We start from the raw sequence: 24,184 nt of genomic DNA, 5'->3' as shown, positions 1-24,184 counted from the left end.
GTTTACTGACTTGTAGCCTAAAATATCTGAAGTTCTCCTTTGAAAACTGCAAAAAGAAAAGAGTTGAGCTGACAGTAGCATTTAATTTTATTACTCATGAAATAGTATGTGTGGTTCTCTATTTTAAGAGTCAAGTTATAGGTGAGACAGTATACATAAATCCAGAAACATGCCAGAATACATCTTTCATTTTCTAATTACAATACAAATTACAAATTCTAATTAAAATACAAATACAACACCAAAATCATGAAGTACAGGCTCATTTTGCAGTCTCAGCTAGATGTATTCCAGCATTAAAAGAAAAGCTTTCAAACACAGATCATTATCATCTTTTTCTTACGAGATAAGAGTCTTTACTAAAACTCATGTTATGGACACGCTGTAAATTATACAATATTAACCACCAATAACTATAGCAGTTAGATATGCACATATTCTCTAATACAAAAATAAAGTAGCAGTGCCACATGTCCAGAGTTTAATGGGAATATAGTTCACATAATTCATAAGCCCACATTAAAGAAGAAAGATGGTTAATTCTTTACACTCTCATGAAGCCATAAAATAGGATCCAGATATAGCTTTTCAAATAAAATGACAGTGGCTTATATATCCTTTCACAGAAACAAAGATAGATTAAGTGCACACTGTATACTTACTGTTATAAAAATGTAAAACTTAAAATCTCTTACCTATTCAGCTTGACTCATCCTTTGTTCTGGTAAACTCCTTAGGTTAATAAAAATAACTTAGTAAAACTGACGTTCTCCAAGTATGCTAGCACATATTTCATTTGTAAATATGGTCCACATGTAGGTATTTCATTACAAGCTAAATACTCTTTGGAGCCTAACTGTACTGAGAGGTTGTTTGCATGTGAACTGCTATAAACTTACATGAACCTCACGTTATAAAAAAAAAAAAAAAAAAAAAAAAAAAAAAAGAACTTCTATTTTAAATTCTGTAATGAAAAGTCCTGTGAAGTATGCCTTCCAAAAGTGCATTCCATCCATTTCTAACTCCTGAGGGCCCTCTAGTGCACAGCAGGCAGAGGTACTGAAGAAATTCCTGCTTTCCACAGTTTTCCCTTTTTAAAAAGAGGGCCTTCTGAATTTTACATCATTTGAGAATTGCATGTTCTTGTGAGGAGAAATGAAAAACAGACAGTGGCTTTATTGTTAAATATTGTTAACATGCTATTAAACAGGAGCATGTTTTCTATTTGTGTTTTCCAAAATGAGGCACAGCAGTCACCATGCAGATGGAAAAGTCAAGGCAGTAAGATGTTAACAGCTTGTGAAAAGTTAAGCAGTGAGACAATGGCGCAGCTATGACTTCTGACTCCTTGCCTAGTCCAAGTACAAAATAATAAAATCTCTGTTTACTGTAATTTAAACTAAAAGAGACATTCCCTGCTCCATTATTAATACTCTAATGGGAACAGATTGTTTAAGAAAATGGTTTCTGTTTCAGATGGGTCTAATTTGGATTTATAAGTTTGTGAGTGGATTTTTTTCACTGACCTCACTTTTTTTACTTTTTGGCTAAATATGTACTACCAAGTTAAGACCAAGCTATCTAGCCATTACTAGAAAAAAAAAGTCTTCATATTCTGCTTTTTCCAAGTCTGAGTTCTTAGAGGAATGGAGATCATAAGAAATCTCTCTGACACTTAAGCTCTTCTCTCAATTTTTAGTTCAAATTCAACTGGAGGGATGTGTCCCCCACACCCCTCATCCCCCTCCCCCCACACACACACAAAAAAAGAGGTTAATTTTAAAAGCTCTAGACAAGTGTATCAATAATCTCAATATAGAAATGGCTACTGTTGCTTAATATCTTTCACACTTTAAAGAAGTTCCCCAATGCGGACATTGTTAGATCAGCCTTAGATGCTTGAGGGTCCTGCTGAAAGATGGATGGTCACTAGCTAGAGGTTAGCTAGCTTTGCAGCCCCTTTGACCAACCATGACCATAAATCACTTCCAGTGAGAATAGCCTCCTATATTCCATTTAATATCAGTGCAAATATCAGCAAATTTGGCAGATAAAATCAGAGCATGGAGCATATTTACACATACACACACAATCTTTTGAAATGCTTAAGACAGGCTCTCCCCTTTAAACATAAACAATGTAAAATAAACAGATCACTTAATTACACCTTTTGGATTTTATTTCCATTTACTGGTGATTTTGAAAGCAGGCAATTCAGCATGATGCTTATAACCACTGCACATCTTTCAATTAACGCAAAATGTTATATATTTTTTTTAACTTGCATTGCTAATGCCACAGAGTTGCTTGAGTTGGTAATGTAACACACTGCAACAGCTAATTTTGAATGTCTAGTTCTTGCATGTAGACTGTACCATGACCTGTCCGTGGCAATCAAGCTGTTTAGAAATACAGTCAATTCCAGTTACTAACAGCTTTCCTTAGGTATGGCATTTCCTTTAACTTTTGAAACCTATACAGTCTTCCTACAGCAATTCTATAAAGGTTATCTAGAGGAAAGTATAAAAGGATTTGGAGTGTTTTTTGTTTGTTTGTTTGTTTTCATTCCTGATTCCCTTTGTAGCCTAGAAATTGAAATGCAGTGTACCCACCAATGTACAGTCTTGACTGCTAAAGTTTTTTTTAGGCTTCGAGTGATTACAGCAATATTATTTCCTTTATTTTTTCATGTTCAGGAAAGAGAACTCTTTTTCTAATGTCTTCCTGTTAAATTCTTTGGAATGCCTTGTTGCAGGAATTCAACTAAATAGGATTTAATATCCTGTTAATTTAATAGATATTTGCCTCTAAAGTTCTGGATCTTTAAAAGATAACATATTAAGACATTATTTTTTTCAGCTCTCGTGTACAGTTCCAGTGCCCTACTAGATTTCACAAAATAATCAAGACTGGAATTGTTATGGACTTGTTTGGAAAACAAATTTTTTGTTGTGTTTCAGGATCAACAAGGAAGTGTTTGCTGTTCAGGTTGGTAGTATTCTTTTTTCTTGATTTGTTACTAACCCAAAGCTGCAGCAGGGCACTAAAAGGGTGGATGGGTGGACCTAGCCAATGGCCACAAGTCACAAGCTCCCACATCCTGACTCTGGTGTTGGTAAACCACAAACAGCACCATCCACTTTTTTTAATGCTCAGCTCCATTTTCAAAATGAGAAGACAAGGGTAACCCATTTTTTACGGAGATAACAAAAATTTACTAATTCACCTTGAAGTTCTCTAAACCTCCTGTTCACATGGTTTTACACATAAGTAATGTGTATCCCATACGCAATATCCTATAGCCTTTCACCTTTCTCATCCTTCCTAACTCTAGCAGTAAAATCTCTTCCTTCTTATCAGATGTATTATTCATCTCTTTTTATATGACATCTTTCCTAGGTTTTCTGTCTTACTTCTTTAATCTACACTAAATAAAGCCTTTCACAGCAGTGAATATCATATCTGAAAAAATAAATAAATAAAATAAATAAAAATAAGCACAAACTACTGAGGAAAACATTTGTAACAACAAAGCAATGCAATATTAATATTAACACAAAAAGCTTCTAAGTAGCTAGTGTGTTTCCCTCCGAAAGGCCAGATTACATCTTTATTTTTTTCAATTTATCCTTCCTTCTTGCACCATTTGGTCATTTCAGTTTTAAGTGATATGGATTTTAAATATGATTAATTTTTTAGCTTTCTAAGATATCTCAGTTTGGTTCCTTCCACTGTAGTTATGACTGCAAAAGTTGCTGTGAATAGAGAAATAACAAAAGAGTTGGCAAAGAATAAAATATTCCCTATGCTGCTTTGTAGAGCATTTTGCAATGAAAGACAATCTATAAGCGGACACTTTCTATATTCAGAGAAGGCTCTGAAAGTTGCCATTTTCGACTTCAGTAAATACTTCGCATTCATGGACTTCCTTCCCCAAACAGTGTTCATCTCCAATAATCTCTGACTTCAATGAAGCCAACCAGTACAAATCAATGAACTGGAGTCTCTGCATAGTTAGTATTAGTTTAATTTGTACCATCAGTGCTCTTTCAACTATTATGTTGATGAGAAAATATTCCAAAACCAGAATGCTTTGAAGAAATAGCACGGAATAGAAACAGCGAGGAACAGGTGACATCAGTTCAAACCGGTCACAGACAGTAATTAGAACTGATTAGTGATTATTCTTTTGAGATCTGTTCTTCCAAATGAAACCAGAGGCAGGATTTCTGGTAAATATATTTTGTTCAACACCAAAATATTTTGAGGTCAAAACTCAACACTCTTTCTCCTTGAGCACTTGAAAGGGTGTATGCAGTTCCAGGCTACTGGACGTGCACTTGCTTTTTATGTGCAGGCAATTATCGGTTATAAAGATTAACATTTTTTCTTAACATTTTCTTTGTTCCTAATAAAATGATGTAATATGTTGTCTTTAGAATAAAAAGCATTTCTTATTTTCTGGGCTATGTTTGCGACTTAGTATGTGATGGCGTTCCTCTTGGATGCACCACAGCTAAACTGCATTAGAGACCTGCTGCTGTTCATCTCTCAGTGTCACGCGGACAGGCGTTTTATGCTAAAGTGGCTGATACATTGTGCAGGCCTGGCTTTGCAGAGCCTATAGGAGTGAGAATTTATGCTGCTGAGGAAAAAAAAATAAAATAATTGTACATCATTATTATGGATAATGCAGATTTGATTTTCAAAATAGAGGGCACTGCTTTAGAAGACTCGTGCTGTGTTTTTAAGGAGGTCGATCTGAGCTGGCATCTGCAAACTGCAGTCCAGCAGGACGGAGAGAAATGTTTGCTTCATGACTAAACATGCTGACTAATAGTCTGCGCTTTAATTGGTCTGGGTCAAATCCTTACAGGGAAATGGGCAAAAGCCTCTTGTTGACCTTGGTGCAGAAGATTTATCGCATGGGTTTGATTTTTGAACAACCTGGGGGCTTCCAGGAGGACATGGGAGGTGATTTCTGTACTTAGGAACAAACGCACTCCGCGTGCTGCCTGCCCAACCTGGCTGCCCACAATTAGCCGCCCATCCTTTCCAAGCCAAAGCCCGGCTTTTAGGGATTTCAGGCCAGCCCGAGGGCAGCGCCTCTCCTTTCCCCTGGCCGGCCGGGGGAGCTCCCCTCGCCGCTCTGGGACCGCCGGCGCCATGGCGGCTGCTGGCGGCCGGCCGGGGGAGCGCCCCATGGGGCGGGCCGGGGCGGGCCGAGGCGAGGGGCGGTGGCCGTGGAGGGCTGGGCGGCAGCGGCCCGTGAGGTATCATGGAGGGCTGGGGGCCAAGGGGGCACAGCCGGCATCGGGACCTCGGGGGGTAGCCTCGAGTCCCCGGCTGCGGGCAGCGGGCCGCCCCGGCTCCGGCTCCGGCTCCCAGCGGGAGGGGAGGGCGGGCATGGCCGGGCATGGCCGCGGAAGTGAGGCGGGGAAATGGCGGCGGGGGAAGGCGCCTCGCTGGCAGGGGTTTTGGAGGTTGTTCTGCTGAGCTGTCCAGCGCCTGGCCTGAGGGAGGGCCGGGGGCCTGCCCGCAGGGTGCACTCCTCTTGGGGCATGCTGGTGTAAACAAGGGAATCCAAATCTGGGTGGGTAGGAGCTGAGCTGCCCTTCTTTCCATGCTATTTCCATGCTTAGTGAAAATACTGCCAGAGGAACGTTTTTCTAAAGCATTTACCTCCAGGAAAAGGAGAAATATTTCTCTAGCGGCTACTCGGTGGGCTCAGTGGCACCAGAGGACATCACTGCACCACCACGGAACTGACTGGAGTCACCTAAAATGAGGATGAAAATACCCACCCTTAGCAGCAGATAGAGTATAGGAGAAGCATGCAAATAGGCAGTGTGACATGCAGCCTCTAAAAATACTAGCTGAATGAGCAATTTCAGATCTTGACAGCAGTGTGGATCTGCCTTGAGATGAAAGCTCTGAAGGGCAGGTTTCTTGGTTTCATAGCTGTCCGTAAAGACTGCAGCAGCATGTTGCTGTTGTGTTAAGTGAACACAATTACACCATAATTTGTCGTCTCTCTTTGAAACAGAGCATGGTGGAGCTTTTTTGAGGAAACAGTGAAAATGCAGAACAAACATCTAGTGAGATAAACCTTTGAAGTTAGTGGGATAAGGCCAATGCATACCAGCAATGTTTTATTAACTGTGCAGCTCAGAAACCCTGAAATGCCAGGAAGGGCTACTTACTGAAGAACCCCCATCAGTAACAACAATTCCACTTGTCTCTGCTTGAAGTTTCAGATACTTCTGACATCCTGGCGACTTCAATAAGTGCCACTGGTTTGGCATTTGTTAGCTGTAAGCCATTGGTGGCACGTATGCTGTTAGTTCATCTGGCAACTCTACAGTGAAAACAAAAGGCGGCTTTTAGTGAACCCTCTGAAAATCCCAGAACAAGACAGAGTTAGTGTCCAAGTATGTGAAAAAAGTGTAGTTGATTTAATGCTGTGAACCAGTTCATTATTTGCATTGGATCATATAACCATAGAATAATTTCAGTTTGGAAGGGACCTCTGGAAGTCATCTAGTTCAACTCCCCGCTTAAAGCAGTGCTATCAGTGAAGTGCATCAGGTTGTTCCAGGCCTCGTCCAGCTGAGCTTTCTCTTGAAGTCATTCAAATTGAGTTGAAAGTTGGCCCTGGTATTTAGCCAAATTTGGAGACCAAGTGCCCAAAACCTTGGAGAGTTGCAGAGTTTTCATCAGCCTGAAAAAGCATACAGTCCCTCAGTTAACTGAAAATTGAGTTTCTTTTCCATTTTTGGTGTCATAATTCTAGTTTTCCAACTGTGCTAATCTTAAATGTGCACAATATGGAGATTTTAGAGATAAAAAGCACACAGAAAGTTCTTTTGCCCTCCAGCATTCAGATTTTCTTAGTAGATAGAAAACTGAAATATTTTTAAAGTAAAGTTTATCTGTGCATTAATAAAAACAGGCTGATAAACTACTTTAAATTTGAAAGGATATTAATATTTGATCTGCATAAAAACTCACTTAAGAGCTTAAGAACCAAGACAGGTATTCAAAGAGCTGTAGTGTAATCTGTTTTATTACTGTCTTTGACAGTGTGTGAGGGTTTTTCTTGTGCAAAAGCCACCTTGTGGCTTACTTGGACAAGTACCTTACTTGTCCACAAAAAGAATTTGATTTATTCACTCAGTGAATCAAGTTTGATGGAATGCAGATAGCTAATGTAAGCCTTTATCTATCTTCGTCACTGTTGTGGTATCACAGTATTTCTCAGCCTGTAAAGTTCATCTTTGAAGAAATCCCAGCATTATTATTTGCACTGTACTGTGTTTGTGGGTCTCAAGCAAAACAGGGCTTTCCAGCTTCTGAGGCTGAAAAGTAGGGTCTTTTAATTTGCAGGTTTCTGAATTAGATTGGTATTACTTAATACTCTACATGATTAATTCTGCTCTCTGATTTCAGAATCTGTCAAGACTTGCAGCAAAACAACCCTGCAAAAAATGATCATCGGAAAAGTATACAATAACTTCAACATCAGCAATGGAACAGATCTTGCTATTGGATTTACTTCTTCTGCAGTAGCTGTCCTTCTCTTTGGGACAAACTTTGTGCCTGTTAAAAAATATGACACTGGTGATGGTAAACTTGTTTATATTTTTACTTACTTGTTTTTTGTTGGTGTTTCTATTTTGGTGGTGCTTGGGGTTTTTGTTTTGTTTTGTTTTGCTAGTTGGAATCATATTTTACTAGCACATGTAATTGTTTCTATAAATAGGTTTATAATATCATCACAGATTTCATCCATGGAGCATGTTTCAATTTCCTCTGTCCCTGTTAGGGTATAAAGAAATAATGTATTGGTTCTCAATATGACAAATCTACTTTTACTGTATACTTCAACAATAATGATGATTTCATGAGCATTTCACAATAGAAAGCAAAATGTCCTTTCTTTTACTGTCATAGGGATTCTCTAACACATCCACTGTTATTTATACATATAAAAAAAGTAAAAGTTCTTGGACTTTGTAGATTACTGCTCTTCAAACATGGACCTAGGATAATATGAAAACAATCAAAAATGGAAATGTTGATATTTTTATCTAGTTAACCCAGTAAGAGGAAACATCACGTCTGTTTCCTACTTGGAATTTTATCACTTCGTCATTCTAGATTCATGTTGTATTTGCATGTCTATTTGAAGCATAGTCAATTACCAGATCCCTAGAGGAATAAATCTGCCATTATGTTATCATAATAGTAGCTGCATTACAGACTGCAGAGCCTCTCTCTCTTCTTTGTGCCAAATACAGTCCTAACAAGACACGTCTGCTTTAAAGAGAAAGTGTGAGGTCAGCTGGCATAAAGTTCAATGATCTGCTTGGTTGACCCTTAGAGAATCTATGAAGATAGGAGAGATCTGTCCAAACTTTGTCGTTCTCAAATGGGTTGGTGGAAGAGCCTGAGCTCGGAGCTTTGAAGGAGTTTTGTCTTGTTCAGTCATCTATGCCAGCTGCTACTGGGGTAGTGCAAAAAACTTGCAGTAACTTAATATCCTATTTGCCAGAATTTTCAGGCATTTGAGAATCAGGGCCTGTGTAAACTTTGCCCAGCAAAGTGTCTTTTGTACAAAAAGTGCATAGCAGGAAATAGGTTGACCAAATTTTAACAGCCAACCCTAAAATGCATCCTTTGAATATATTGTAACATGATTCCCTGAAGTTCACAGGTGGCCAAGTTTCACTGTTTTGGTACCATTTAAGCTTAAAGATACTATATTAAAGAGATAAGAGACTCACACTTGCAACGTTCTACTAATTCTCTCTTGTGTGCATTTGATTTTTTCAAAGGCATGTTCTTCCAATGGATTCTCTGTGCTTCCATATGGATAGTTTCTTTGGTGGTCAATTTAATCCAGAATTGCCCTCGTTTTTGGCCTCTGGCTATGGTTGGGGGTTTTGTGTGGGCTACAGGTAAGGATTCTAATTCTTGAAACACAAAGTAATCCTAACTCATTGCAAAAACAGTCATAAAAGCTTTTCCATATATAAGGTAGTTATTTGGCTTTTCCAGTCTTGGTATTAAAAAAGCTTTACCCATACAGCAAATATTATTGTGAATAATAATGTTCTCTATGCTGGATGGCCCTACTTAACATATTTTTATTTATAAGCAGCAAATTCACACCAAAATAACTTTTAAAATGGTGTTGAGGAAAAGTCCATATTTAATTTATCTTTAAAAAACTCTATTGCTTACCAACTTGTAGTTGCCTAAATTTTTTTCCATTCTGAACAGTCTCAGAATCTAAAGCCAAAAAGGCAGGACCACAGTGTGGCTTTTGACTGATTTTTTTATTTTATTTTTTTTTTTATTTCAGGCAATGTCACAGTTGTCCCTATTGTTAAAACCATTGGCTTAGCTCTTGGTCTTTTGATATGGGCTTCTTTTAATTTGCTGACAGGCTGGGCAAGTTCAAGGTGAGTATGCTTAAGGCATACATTAGTAATCTTTCCATTTCTTTGCTAATAACAAATATTAACCAATAAAAAGGATTAATCATACATAAAAGGTATTTTTTTCCTTCTCATTGGAAAATACTCAGGTTAATTATTTTATCTTTTCATGTTTCCTCTGCCTCAATAGGAACAAAAATGCCCGGTCATGTTCATTAACATATTTGAGTAAATAAATAATGTATTTATTTATGTCAAACTAGTACTAGTATTTTTTCTTCTACAGCATGGGCTGATAAAATAATTTAAATTAACCTTGATTTTTAAACACCCAGATTCAAAAAAAAATCAATCTCAATTAAATTAAAGACTTTTTTGTTTTTATAATAAATGTAGGTTTTTGTAAGACAACTGATGCACCAATCCATGATATAAACTAATATGTTGCTAATATAAACTTAAGCAGAAATATTTCTGTGAGTAAAGATTTTAAAGACTGTGTTTTGATTTAAGTATTTTGTATGCAGTCAGTGCAGCTAAGTGTAACTAGTTAAATATTCCAGATTTGGTTGGTTTGGAATTGACCCAGAAGAGGTATCAAGACCAGTCTTAAATTATATTGGAGCCGGGCTTTCATTATTAAGGTAAAAACTTATAATTAATTTATCTAACATAATTTATATGTAATAATCAGAGGAACAATTTAACCAAAGTGTAAAAGTATTGTAGTATTTTTTTTTGCAAATTGATTTACCCCAAAATTCATGAGTTGTCTATACCTAGCTTGTCAGTGCTACATTTCAGAATGGAAGCATGCACATTTTCCAGTACAGTAGATAAATGATTATTCATAAACGCAGAAGTCTGGTTTTATGCTGGTAGGCACGTTCAAGGCAAAGCTGTGATGCACTAATCCTCTCCCTAGCCAGATCGTTCAACTGGTTCACTTCAACCAAAGTTTGAGAGGGTGCTGAAACTAACTAGAAAAACCTTGGTGAGAAAACATCTGTGAAATTTCCATTCTGACTTAACTCGGTTGTCACTACAAACCCTTCCTCTTAACAGAATATTCCCCAGATCCTTTAGGGTTCATAAAAAGCCAGAAACTATGCCTTATTTCTTGTCTCCCTGTCTACATGACCACCATCACCAATTCACAAGTAGTAACCTCATGATCTTCAGAAGGACTTCTACTTTTGTGAGAGGTACTCACAAAACAGTGGGAGTGCTGTTATTCCTGCCTGATGAATTTATGTAGCTCACCAGCTGCTTCCTCCTATTTCTGAGATACCACAAAAAGCGATCAACAAGGAAAACGATCCTGACCAAACATGTTTTCCTGGCAAGCTGCACGGGTTGCTCGGTAGAGATCAGAAGCATGTTTTTTTTATTTTAGCCTCCTATGCGGCACCTGTACATATTTGCCTAGTCCCTCCGGAGGAAGCTGGCACCTTTTTGTATCTACCCTTATTCCTTTAGCAGGAGTTGAATCACTCTTCAGATGGAGGCATTTTGCTTATGGCTATAGAAAGAATTAATAAATCATTAAAATACCTTGCTTAAAAATAAAAAACTGAATCTGTCAGTTCTGATTACACATACTTACCTGATTTCCAGGAGCAGGGTGGAAAAGCTTTCTTCATTTTATTAACTCAGTGCACTGGAGCAATCAATACCCCTTCTCCTACAAATGCATGAGGCCCTGTGGGAGCAGCGTTATCCCACTTGGATACAACAGAAAACTCAATACTATCAGTTTTCCTTGAGCACAAACCCAATTCTGTGCAGCTTTAAGTTGTTCCATATAGAATTTTCATGCAGATGTTCAGCTAATGTGGTTCAGTACAAAGGACACAGTTAACTAACACAGCTGTTGTTAGCACGTGGCTGGAACAACACACTATAAAAAAAGAAGCATTTCAATCCTATTATATAGAAGAGAGAATTATAAAGTGATAACAGGACTAATCTGTTTGTTTACTTTTGCTGAAGTCATTTGTTAAGACTGTTCAGAACAACTGCATTGTAAAAATATATTCAAGTAAATCTCTGGACACTAAATGTTATGTCCTCGTGAGCTGACTTATGGTATTCATTGATGTATTCTTTTCTTCTGAGTGCTGTCATATTTCTTTTTATAAAAACTGAAGTCCAGAGTTCTTCAGCTTCATTAGAAAGAACGCCATTACTGAGAGAAACGGTGAGTACTCTGCAGTTGCTGTTCTGCAGCTGTGAGAATACATATACATGTTAAAACAAACAAAAATTGCTTAATGTTAACTGGTTTTCATAGGATATATGGTAAACTACATAAATATGCATTGATTGTATTTAATTGGTGGATCTTGTATATTTAATTAAATGTGAACAACAGAAAAGGCTTTCTTCGTTTATTGTCAGCCTTGTATATGGCTCGTAAGCCCTTATGGCAGAGGCTGTATTAAAGACAATGTGTATTTTCCTTTCTGAAAAGAAGTAGTAGTTTTAGAAGAATTTATTAGAATAGGTTTTAGCTATTAGTAGGAGAATGCTTAGAGGAAATGCAACAGAGTGTACAAGTCTTATCCACCAGATTTTTGCCTTGTTACAGAGCCAAAAGACTGTCAGGAGTCCCTGGTTCTCAGCATTGGCAGTGGCACTGGTGGGAGGCCAAAGACAGGTGCCAGACTGGGCTCCCAAAGAAGTGACAGCCAAAATTTGCAACAATAACTGGAGAAGAGCAGGCTCCCAATACAATTTCCTTTTCCTACCCTTACTCTGGTAGGTCAGTGATGCATCAAAACTCAATTGCTACCTAAACAGAGCTCCTGAGAGTTTTCTAGCTGTGCTTGGTGATCGTGATCTCTAGAGGTCCCGATCTACCAGAGCACATATCAGAAGATAATCTGCAGGACTAGAAGAAAGGAATGTTGTAGTCTCTTTACACTGCAGACAAGGATATTATTTTCTCAGTTGGCAAATAGTCCTAGTATTCTGACAGTAACACCAGAGCTATCAACAAAAGGCAAAACTGTATCATAAATAAAACCAATACATTAAATCATTCATCATATTTAAGGAAGGGCAAGTTTTGAAAGGCAGACCTGCATGTAGATTAAAAAAAAAAAAAGCTAATGAGTGCTGTATTATGTACTAAACCCCAAATACACAGCCAAACACTTAGAAACTTTGAGGTAGATAGATCCAATTATTACTGCTTGTTTTATTTCCAAACTTATTTTTCCTTTTTATTCAGAGCATCCCTGTCAAATCTCGTTTCTCCTTCCATTATCGTTTGCTTAGAGCAAAACCGCTGTATTAATACATTTGAGATGTTGTTTTTTATTAAAAAAAAAAAAAAAAAAGATTGAGTGAAAACTCTTATTTTTCTGCAGTCTGTTAATGCTTCTGAAGAGATCTCTGATGAGTCATGGGTGAGCAGACTTTCTCCAGCAAAAAAACGACTCATGTAAGTCATTAGCAGTTCTTCTACTGATGCAGGTCAAGTAGCCAGAGAAAGTAATATAACAGAGCAAGAACAGAATTTGTCTTCTAGTTTTTCTAGCATAGACATGTGCTAATAAATACGTTTTTAAAATATTAGCGTACTGTGCATATCTTTGCATATCTGATTAGCTGCTCAACTACTTGGATAATTTTCTTCTCACTGTTCACTCTGCTATACCAACATATTTGCAAAGTAAACAACATTTGCAAAGTAAAGAGCAATAGGAATTAAGTACGGAGCTGTTTTGTAGCACCCCACCATAGAAAGAGGCCATGCTTCCAGGTGTGGCTTCCACATGAGTACACATGGAAAAGGCATTGCAGCATGGTTAGGAGACAGGAGAAGTGGTCCAGGGTGGAAGCAGCAGCTAGCAAGGAGGCAGTTTGGGGACTGGAGACAGCAAGGACACAATCATGGAGGTGGAGAATGGGAGCAAGGAGGAAAATAATGATCCTGGAAATCATTATAAAGAAAGTACAGACTGAAACAGTGGAGCTGAGAGTGGGAGTGTTTTAACTTTATTTTTGTTAGTTTTCCCCCAGCTTCTCTTTTAGGCAGTATTGGTTACTTGATGTCTCTTGTCATGAATGTAGATTGCAGATTATTGGGACAGGAGTTGTCTGTAGTACTTGGACACAAAGTGCAGGAAAACTGAATTACTGTTATGAAAAATTTTTACACTAAAAAAAAAGTGCTAAAATACGTTATTTTTATAGCATTGCTACCAATTTTTGTAAATTTTCAGGTTTTAACTGCAATACTGTATGTCTTGTGTAGTGTCTACTTCCCTAATTTACAGTAGGATTTTTTCTCTTTTTTTGTTCTTTTCAAAGAGGATGTAGCCTAGCTGTAGTGGCTGGAATACTGTATGGTTCCAGTTTTGTACCAGTACTTTACATCAAGGACCATGGAAGAAGAAATGAAACTATATACGCAGGAGCAAGTCAATTTGGTAAAGGCTAATAGGTCACTTTTACTTTATTTCATTAATATGTTGTGGTTTTCTGCTTTCATAAAGGCACGGAGTGAAATTCTTCATACTGCTGGAAATACACAGTGGCAACTTACTAGTTCTGTACTAGTTCAGTACTATGTTACATGTTACTGAGTTGTTATTATAATACTAGCTCTCCCTTTTTCCAAAAGGTGAATTAAACCATTAAAACAATAGCAGTAAACAGCCAAGAAGATGCCATATTTATCTTACTTAACACCTTCTGAAATGTAGCTAACTCTCAAAATACCAAGTTCATATGTCAGGAATATGAAGGGCAAAAGCTTATTGATTGCTAAATTAGTAAAGGAAAAGTAGAAGGTTGAATATAATTGATGAGCAGAAGAGATATACAAAATTTCAAGTAATCATGTCAGTTTTGTATTTGAAGCCTTTTAATGTAGTTGTAATAGCTATTTTCAAAACATTTCTCAAGAAACATTTTCCTTAAGATTTAGGACATAATCTATCAAGTAATACCAGTGGCAGCTTAAGGCCCACATTCCACTGAGACAGCACAGTGTTGCCATTAACCAATGCTTATTGTAATGGATACATTTTCTCTTGGATATAGCAATTTACACACTTCCAAGCAAGACAAAACAGCTGTTATCATTACTGTATCTGTCTTTCCTGATGAGGAATTACAGGTCCAAGGAGACAGAGATCACCTTGCTACATGGTTCTTCTCTATCATGTTGAAGATGCTCTATTTAGTGCTTATCAAATCCGTAAGGGATTTGTAATTGTTAATAAGTATATTGGTCAAAATTGTGATGCATTCTTCAAGATAAGGAAAGGACAAAACTGCTATGTTTATCTTGCTTTGTATGTGCAGTTGTCTTGCCTTTAAAAGTACAGCATAACGAAAAGAAGCAAGGCTTTACAGTGAATGTAAACGTAGATAGTTACGAGAGGATGTAATTATGTAATACCCCTCCCCGCAGTTTTGTAGCCTCACACAAGTATTTTCTTATGCTTTTAATAAATGAATTCAGTAGCCTGACTAATAGAATTACAAAAATAACAACTCATAGAAATGCGTAAAAGCTTCTGATAAATGCTAGGGTCAATGTAGCATTTAATTCATATTTAATATGATATGTATGATTGACAAAATCCATCCAGAGCCAGACTGTTAGCTAGGCTTATAGCCACAATTGAATTTAAATTGTGGCATCTTACCTGTTTTTGTTTTTGTGAATGCTGTCACTGAAATAAATTTAACTAAAATTATGAACTGGTGTTTTAGACTAATACAGTTTTGCAATTTCTCCTTCAGATTTAGATTATGTTTTTGCACACTTCAGTGGAATATTTCTTACAAGTACCATCTACTTTTTGATCTACTGTGCTGTCAGGAAAAATAAGCCTATAGTTTATCCCCAAGCCATACTGCCAGGTATGTTTGTTAAATTAGGAATTCATTTTGGTTACTTCTTCTGATTCTTTTACAGTGATTAGTTCAAGCTATATAATGGAACTGTAGTTAGCCTCTGAAGTCTCGTCATTTCGATTTTTGTCTGTTCAGAAAGATCAGTCCTACTAGGTTAAGTAAGATCAGGAAGCAATGATATATTTTTGTTCTAATCTGAAATGTGACATTGCAAACAATGCATTTTCAAAAACTCACTCTGTCAGAAAGTAGAGTATGTTGCCCAGGAAATTGCAATCTTTAATTATAATTTCCTACTTCAGTTGGAGTAGCTGATTTTATCCCTTGAGACTTGGTTTAGATTCTCAGAGCCAGCTTGTTAAAGTTATTAAATAATAAACTATTAAATTTCTGTATTATGCTATTAATAAAAATATTTCACAGATTGCTGTCTATACTTTGTTGTACGTGCTTTTGATTTGGATTTATTTTTCTAGGGTTTGTTTCTGGTGTGCTTTGGGCAATAGCCAATTGCTGCTGGTTCATTGCCAATAACTATCTCAGTGCTGTGGTCAGCTTTCCAATAATTACCGCAGTAAGTATATAAAAAAATAAAATCTGTGACTAGAAATGCAGATTTCCCTCCCCCCCTCCCTAGTAGTGAAAATTAAGTTGAAATTTTGACGTGTCCAGATAAATTTTTTTCCAAATGTATACATTGTGTGTTCTTTTACTTGTCTGCACTAGCATTTGTTTTTTGGGCAGAATTTAAGATAATGTGACAAGCACCATCTTGGCCAATGCCGAGCATAAAAAATGAAGGTGTCGATCTTCAGGTTATATAAAAACCAGTACTCTTTAGCCAGAACTATTGTCAATATTAAATACTGAACTGAGGTGATAAAAAGAAGAAAAGTTACTTGCTTTCATCCCAGCAAGTATCTGTAGTTCTGGACTTTTTCATTTGTGATTTTTATATTTTATCAGTCATTTTTCTTAATTAAGTTAGATATTTTTTATTGTCACACTTTTCAAATACACCAAACATTCTGTATGGCGGAAAATAATTTTCTTACAAAAACACAAGGAAAATAGGTTGGCCAATTTTGCCTGTGTTATTCCTGCTTATAGTACTGTACCTTTAAAACACTGTTAATGTTCAGAAGCTGCATGAATTCCATCACTATGTAAAAATAAATTTTGCCTTTATTCTCTTGCCAGTCTGCTAGATGGTGCTGCAAAGCTAGGTAACTTCTGGCAAATTAGAGTTCATGAGTATCAAAAACAAAGTTCTGCTGAACAGCTGTATTTTGGAAGCAAACTAATGAAACAACATTAATAGGGATTAAGCTTTGCCTCAAGATGCAGTGAATCAGAATAAACTCTGCAGTATGCAATGAAAAAAAAAATACTTGGGATCATTCTAATTAGGAACTGAAGGATTAATAGAAAGAAGCTTTAGTAACTTTGTTTATCAGTATACCTAAAGGGGAGGGGTGTAAAATAACTAAAAGAAAAATTGTAAGGACAGCACTGATGAGAAACTGCTTATCTGTGCTGCAGTTTTAGAACTGTTGCTTTACTTCACCCTAGAGAGAACTTCAAACAACATCCCTTTAACAATTTGCTTCATTTAATAAATGCATTCCTCTAGCAATGTAGGTTATCTAGAAAGCGAAGTAACACCTTAGTTTTTATTTAAATAATATTTAGCAATTTAGGCAATGGCATGCACAAACACATTCAACGTAATACTCTGTTTCCTGCTGGCCTAAATTTATGTCCCATCGGGTGTACTGAAGATGGTGGGAGTAAGATCACTGTCCAGACATCTGTCAAGTGTTTCTGAGAGCAGCTGTAATGGGAAGCATTCACAGAGTTTTCACTTCATATTCAGATAATATTTTCTCATCGGTCATGAGAATTCAGATTATTGCTCCCACAGGAGAAAAACTGTATTACTGGGAGTGCCTGGAAATTATCACTGTGAACCTCTTGTTTTCTATTAGCTAGGAAATCTGTAAGACACCATCACAGAGAAACAGCAGTTTTCCTGGCCTGTCTTATCTGTCTGGCTTTGTGTTTTGTCCAGATGGCTAAAATACAGGAAATACATTCATGTTCCAGTTTCTTGATACCATACTGAGCAATAAAATCAAACTTTTCAAAAGTGGTTAGTCGTGGTAATAGAGGAAACATTAGCAATATCCTTGGTGGCTGCCAAGAAACCTGAATAGACCTCTGAAACAGGGTAACAAATGAAAGTCTGTAGAGTTTGAACTAAGGTGAGGCATATTATTTAGAGCCTACTAAAAGAACATATAACAGCCAGTGCAGACTCCACAGCTCAATTTAGGAAGAAATTATGCCCTCTCATAAAAAAATAAATTAAAAAAATCTCGTTAGCCCTTCTTGAAGAATTTGTTGTGTCTTTGTAGAGACTTCAGTATGTTTATGCTTTTGCCATGAGTACTGTACAGAATGGAGAGGCCTGAATTTGTGATCCAGATGAAATACAACCGCCCTAAAAACAATAATAGGAAGGTGGCACACTTCACATTTGTAATCTACAAGTGAATCTTATTCTTTAGGGTCCTGGCCTTGTTGCTGCAGCATGGGGAGTCCTCGTATTTAAAGAAATCAAGGTAATCTTACTAGGTCTCTTACCTTGTCTCTCTTCTCCTTGTCTCTAGTTCTTAGAACAGCATGATTTGGTATATAGCTGTATCCGTTAGATTTCCTTACAAATACTACATTATGAAGCTGAAAATCATGTCATGCAATGCCACGTTTTCCAAGGTAAACTTTGAACAATTTTTACAGGAATGCCGATTTGAATTCCATGACTATTAGCAGCAGTGGGAGTAAATGAAGACTGCAGCAGGGTCAGGATGCCAAGCATAGCCTGAGCTAGCTTTCAATGAGGGCAGGGGAATGAGCAGTTGTCGCAGTAATCACGTAGACCAGTAGTTAAGGAATTTAGGGTCAGATTCTCCAGAGGACCAAAAAATTAGGCTGAGGACAGTACTGATTACAGTACAATGTAGAGATTGTTAAATTGATATAGCAGCGATAACACAGAACGGGGTAATTTACTAGATCTTAACATGGCTGAAATTATTTTTCAAGCGGAATTTGAAGCATAGGAGCATAGGTCTCAGGTTCCTGTAACTAGTCTGGCCAAGATCCATTCATATCTAATTTGCCATTACAGATTATATCTGATATTTCTGGTGACTGTAAAATGCGTTAGGCATCCTTGGAGCAGGAACTAGAAGTCCCCTCTCCCTCACTGCAGACAAATGTTGCACCACACTAGAAGACTGTCATGTTTATTATCCAAATCTTTATGACTCACTAAGTCTTTCAACTTTTTCATACATTTTAGAATAGTCTCAGCATAGATGCTTACTATTTAAATATCATCTGAAAACAGACGGAAGTCCCTTAAAAAGACTTAAAAAGAATTGATGAATTAATTTTATGAATGTTTCACTAAGTGCGTGGCATCATAGATTGCTTGTATTGAATCGCTTTGAACAACAAATCTTTCAAATGTTGTATGAAATAAAACGCTATAAAATACATTCTATGAAGTAAAATGCTAACATTTCATATAACAGGTGCATTCATTTTTGTCATAAATTAAATGAAACTTTATTTTACTTTTTTTTTGTGAAGTGGTACCTATTATGACATAATATTTTTCTTTTTCTCTCCACTTGGCTGTCCAGGGACTGAAAAACTACATGTTACTCTCAGTAGCATTTTGCATCATTTTGGCCGGATCACTCTCCACAGCTTTTTCTAAAGTTTGAAAGGATCTTCTTACCAGCAGATGGTGCTACTGTCTAGGACATTGATGGTAGTTATTTCCAAATATACAATAGGTTATTTCCAAAATGTATGTCCAACATTTACCCTAACTTTCTTTGGGCAGGTAAAAATCATTCCCACATAGTATGAAAGAAAATCTGGAAATGTTTGTTTCTGCATCTTTTGGAAGAGCGATGATATCAAAGGTGTTCTTTTAAATAAAGCTCAATGATTTTATATTTACTGATTTTTCTGGTTTAGGTATGAAGCTCGCATCACTGTAAGTTCCAGTTCCTTTCTATGATGATGGGTTAAAGTGATATTGATTTTTAGTCTGTTAGTACTCTGTATAGCTAACTCATTTTATTCCAAAATTCTGTCTTGCTGACTTGATTATAACATGTCTTGAAATATTCTTTGATGTGAAACAGGTTTTGTTGTTGTTGTTTGTTTGTTTTTTATTTGTTTGTTTTGTTTTGTGTTGTTTTTAATTTAGAGGCATTGATCTTTAAAGCCACCAGTTTACATAAAAGCTTTATCTTCCAATCACATCAAAATTTTAAAGGAAATACAGGGGAAAAATTATATAAAAAAAAAAAAGTAACATAAATTACTAGTGTTTGCTGCAGGTGCAAGAACATTATGTTGAAATCGTGACCATAATACAAATAGTTGGGGATTTTGTTGTTGTTGTTGTTTTTGTTTGTTTTTTAATTGAGTTGTATGGAATTTTGCAAATAAACACATTTTCTGAAACCAGTGATATTGCAATGTGAGCTAAGCATGTAGTTCACAGTTTGTTTCCAGATTATTTGGGGCATTTTCTGAATACTTATTACTTACTTTTCTTTTCCATGTATTACAATCAAAGCTTAAAAATTACATATGTTGAAGTATCATGCTAAAATTACTAAGACTTTTTTCTACCCTAAGCAATGCCATCTATATCTAAATCACTTCTGACAGTTGTTATCAAACTTGTTTATTTAAAAATAGTAAAGTGGTTTTACCATGTTTTTAGGCAAACTACCCAGTTCTAAGTATCCTTCCAGCTAGAAAAGCTCTAATGTCCAAAGGAAATTCAATGTGAGCAATGTTATATCTGTTATTCAATGACCACTGCTGACATGGAGAACCGTTTGTTTTCTTACTCATCACAGCTTTCACACATGCAAAGCATGTTGTCTGAACCCACCCTTAGTCTTCTCTTCCATGTATTAGAAAAGTCCAGTTTCTGCACTTCTCACTTGTTTGGAATAGGTGCCTCATTCTTTTTACTTCTTCCTGAACTCACTAAGTAGACTCAGTCTGCCTAGAAAAAAACAGACACAACACTCAGACTATAGTCTTACAGAAAACCAGAACAGCAGCAATAGGATTATTTTTTTCATCTAATTTACAAGCTGCCCATGGCCATACATGATAGTATGATGCTTTTTGCCAACACAGCTTGGTATTGTAAGCATGTCTAGATAACATTCATGATTTCACCTTCCTTCTTTTCCACACTTCCTTGTCTACTACTTGGCAGATTTTATCTTAGAAGTGTTGCTTCACCCCCTTTTCTCCAAACCATTCCTATCTGAGTGTCAGAATGTGGTGTCTGACAGGCTTTTTTCTCCATCAGGCATTTCTCCACTTTTGCTCCATATGTTAAGTCTGGCCTTCAACAAATTTGCAGCATTTTCCAGCCTGTTGTTATTTACAAATTTAATAAACATGATCTCTTAATTATTCTAAATCATTTATGAAAATGTTTTATGGTATTAGCCTGTACTCTCTGTTTTTTTTGGAATCTAAAGCAATACGTATTTTGACTCTGACAGGAACTGATTGCTCTCATGAGTACAATTTCTCTTACGGTGATTTTATTTAGATTGCGTTCTCCCAGCTTATATGTAACATCTGATATAGCTGCTGCAGTCAAGATGTATGATGTGTACCACCCACAAGCCCTGCTATTGCAGAGAAAGCAGGTCAGTTTGACTCAATTTCTTCTTGACAAGTCCTTCTTGGCTGTTACTTACCTAACCGTTACTGTATTGACTCTGACAAGGAAGAGTACTTTGTTCAAATGTTTTTGAAAGAACTTGAATTAAATTGGACATTTATGATTTCCCTGGATGTGCTTCCCTTCAACTCCTGTATTCCTGGAATGACCCCCTATGCCAGAAAATTGCTAATAAACAAAGGATTGGCTGAAACAAAAGACTGTTTTCAGGCTCCTCTGCTTTACAGGCATACTTTAATATGTCAGTTCTTTGCCAGTCAGTATTGAGTTCTTATGTCAACATTTGGAATTGTGTCAGCACTGACTGTGATCTGTTCAAGCAGGACTGAAGGAACAACAAGGGTGCTGGGCACTTCAGTTTATAATGTCATTTTTGTATAGAGACAAATTCTCATTTATTTCCCAACATACTTATGAACACTTAGAATGCACGAAGCTCACTATTTTGCTAGAACAATTACAATGCATTGCAATGTTTATAAAAAGAGTGTGATTTTAGCACCAGTCCACCTTGACATGCCAATGGAATTGCTCAGAAAGGCTCATCTGTTTATTTTACTGCCTCTAGGCCACCTTCCACATTCAATTGAAGTCTGCAGGTACAGTCTACACTATTCAATGAAGGATGTTTTTCACTAGTTTGTGTTAAATGAATTAGTAAGGCTGTTGTATGAAAATATGGTGGAACAATGTTCAACCAAACCTCTCAGGAAGGGGAACTGTGTCTGGGCTTGGAGAGTGAACTAGCATGCTCACACTACTACTTTCTGGGTAGAACTAGCTTCTAAGTGTAAGACCCATATTGTACAATGCGTCTTTCAGACCCCAGAGATCCCTCCAGCAACTTCAAGGAAGAAACAGGAGCAAGCAGGGTAAGGACTAAGGTTAAAAAGCAACATGCAAGATATACATTGTGTGAATAAAAACTAAGCATCAGAAAAACAAAGATAGATTTTTGTAACAGAGCAAAGCTCTGGTGGTAAGGGAAAAGAACAGGGGCATATGAAGCTGTGTGAAGTTGCATCGAGTTCAGGTGCATCACATTGCAGAAGCAGTATGGTGCCTCCCAGTCACCTTCTGCAGCTGGGCAAGTCACAGTACCTGCTGGAGGGCCAGCGCAGAGGGACCATCATTCAACTGCTGGTCAGCCTGCACTAGCTCTGCTCTGCTGCACCAGCTGTGCTCTGCAATCTGTCCTCAGCTGTGCAAGGAATAAGCAAGCAGTGGTGCTTAAGCTGAATCACTGTGGGACCTAGTTTACCCTTAACCATAACCAAACGCATTAGGCTTTGGCTACCTCTGCACTATCCTGTTTTCTTTGGTGCTGTGAATATCCTGAACGTATGTGTCTTGGGTTCTTCAGATTTTTACTGACTTTCTTGATGGATGCTCAATGTTCAGGTCTGGTATGGGCCCAGGATTTGATTACTGAATATGATTTGATTATGGGAAACAATAGGGAACAGTTAAATCTACCAGGGCAGGAACACCTTTAAATTTTCCCTTTTCTACAGAGGGCCAGGTGGCTTTCTGAAACAACTCCCCAAAAAGTTCACTCCTTTCCACAGAAATCACCATGTATGCAATTTGATGCAGTCCATAGTCTGTATTGTAAAGCTATCAGATGTGAAAACTTAATTGCTTATTGCTAACACATTAATTACAATTCTTGTTTGTGAAGGCTCAAGTACTAGCTTTATTAAACGCTTTCTTAACAGATATTCTATTGGATTTGTCTTGCCAATAGAAAAAAAAAAATAAAAAAAGAGGAAAAAAAAAAGAAAAACACCTCTTTGCAGCTCTTTTCTGTGAAAAATCCCTTATGGTAATGCATCAGGATTTATGGTTTGAATATGTATTTATTCCAAAATATTTTCTCCTGATGTTCACTTGGAATATATTGGATAAATATTCCACTCATTTCTGAGATTTTCTTGTTATTGAAGTTTTGAGTTTGAAGTCACATTGGTAGTGTTTTCATGTTAAAATGCTGGATTAACAGAGATCTGTTTATAGAGCTGTTTATACACGGCAGTCTGACAGCAAGTGTTTAATGAGAGAAAATTCTACAGTTGATACAAATGATCATGGCTCTGTTTATAACAGCAAAGCTGTGTGTTTTCATATCGATAAAACAACTGGCCCAGAATGTTCCCTTGTTGTTGTTGTTTAATTTTTTGTATTTGTAGCTGAAGGAAAAAAAAAAAAAAAAAAGTAGGACCAAGATGGAAGAATCATATTTTATCTTTAAGAAAATTACAGTTTCACATACTTGTTTGGGTCTGTTTAATAATTTCTAATCATATACTTCAACTTGCTCTAAAAATTTTTCTCTGATCATCCTTAAAAGTGAGCTAATCTTTAAAATACAGGTAGACTGGGAGCTTCCGAGTAAGATTTACTTGTTTATTTTGTGCATGGTGTTGGGAACCAGAAAATCCAGCATTAACTTTTTAGATTGCCCACATCTGTTTATTACCTTCTCTATATTCATCATCAATTCATTTTCCTGAGCTCAATGCCCTTCTTCCACTTTTTTTTTTTTTTAATCCCTTCACATTCTTAGTAAAAATTATTATTATCTGGAAAAACTATAATTTAAATACGTGGACTCCTATGTCTTTAAATGCAGCCAGTGAAAACCAGCATTTTGTTACCTCTATAGACATTTATATTTTTTATCTACATCAAAATTTTATTTTTCAACCAGAATTCAAAGTTGATTTAATACCAGTTCAACGTTCTGACCTGATCCCTGAGTGGTTTTGTATCTGCCATGAAAGTAAAATGACAGCCAGATGATGCATGCTAATAATTATTTTTTTATTTATTTTTCTTTTTTTTATTTTGACCCCCTGCTTTCAAATAGAAGGCTGAAGTTGAATGCAGTATTCTGTAAATACAGTTTGACAGATGGATTCCACTTTCCTCTAGCTAAATATGTAATGCTGGGAGCAAGTGACTGTGAAGTGTTGTATTTCAGCTGAAAAGATGGCTCTTAAACGTTTGAAGTTTACCACAGAATATTTGTTTAGAAACCTAGAAGATAATTTCTCTT

At 36.7% G+C, this 24,184-nt stretch overlaps 1 protein-coding gene across 1 annotated transcript; it reads left to right on the top strand.

Annotated features, from left to right (window-relative positions):
• Positions 1 to 5,232: 5,232 nt before the first annotated feature.
• On the top strand, positions 5,233 to 19,134 carry TMEM144 (transmembrane protein 144). The gene is made up of 12 exons (XM_084285930.1): positions 5,233 to 5,273; positions 7,450 to 7,626; positions 8,838 to 8,960; positions 9,368 to 9,467; positions 10,007 to 10,087; positions 11,562 to 11,643; positions 12,818 to 12,891; positions 13,764 to 13,882; positions 15,207 to 15,326; positions 15,797 to 15,894; positions 17,891 to 17,944; positions 19,034 to 19,134. Exons 2-12 carry the CDS (start codon positions 7,488 to 7,490, stop codon positions 19,115 to 19,117), a joined length of 1,074 nt encoding a protein of 357 aa, XP_084142056.1. The 5' UTR covers positions 5,233 to 5,273; positions 7,450 to 7,487; the 3' UTR covers positions 19,118 to 19,134.
• The last annotated feature ends 5,050 nt before the right edge of the window (positions 19,135 to 24,184 follow it).

The sequence above is a fragment of the Netta rufina genome, assembly GCF_964035555.1.
Source record: "Netta rufina genome assembly, chromosome: 4".
Taxonomy (NCBI): domain Eukaryota; kingdom Metazoa; phylum Chordata; class Aves; order Anseriformes; family Anatidae; genus Netta; species Netta rufina.
The sequence above is the reverse complement of the archived record's forward strand: the minus strand, read 5'-3'. Positions and strand labels throughout refer to the sequence as shown.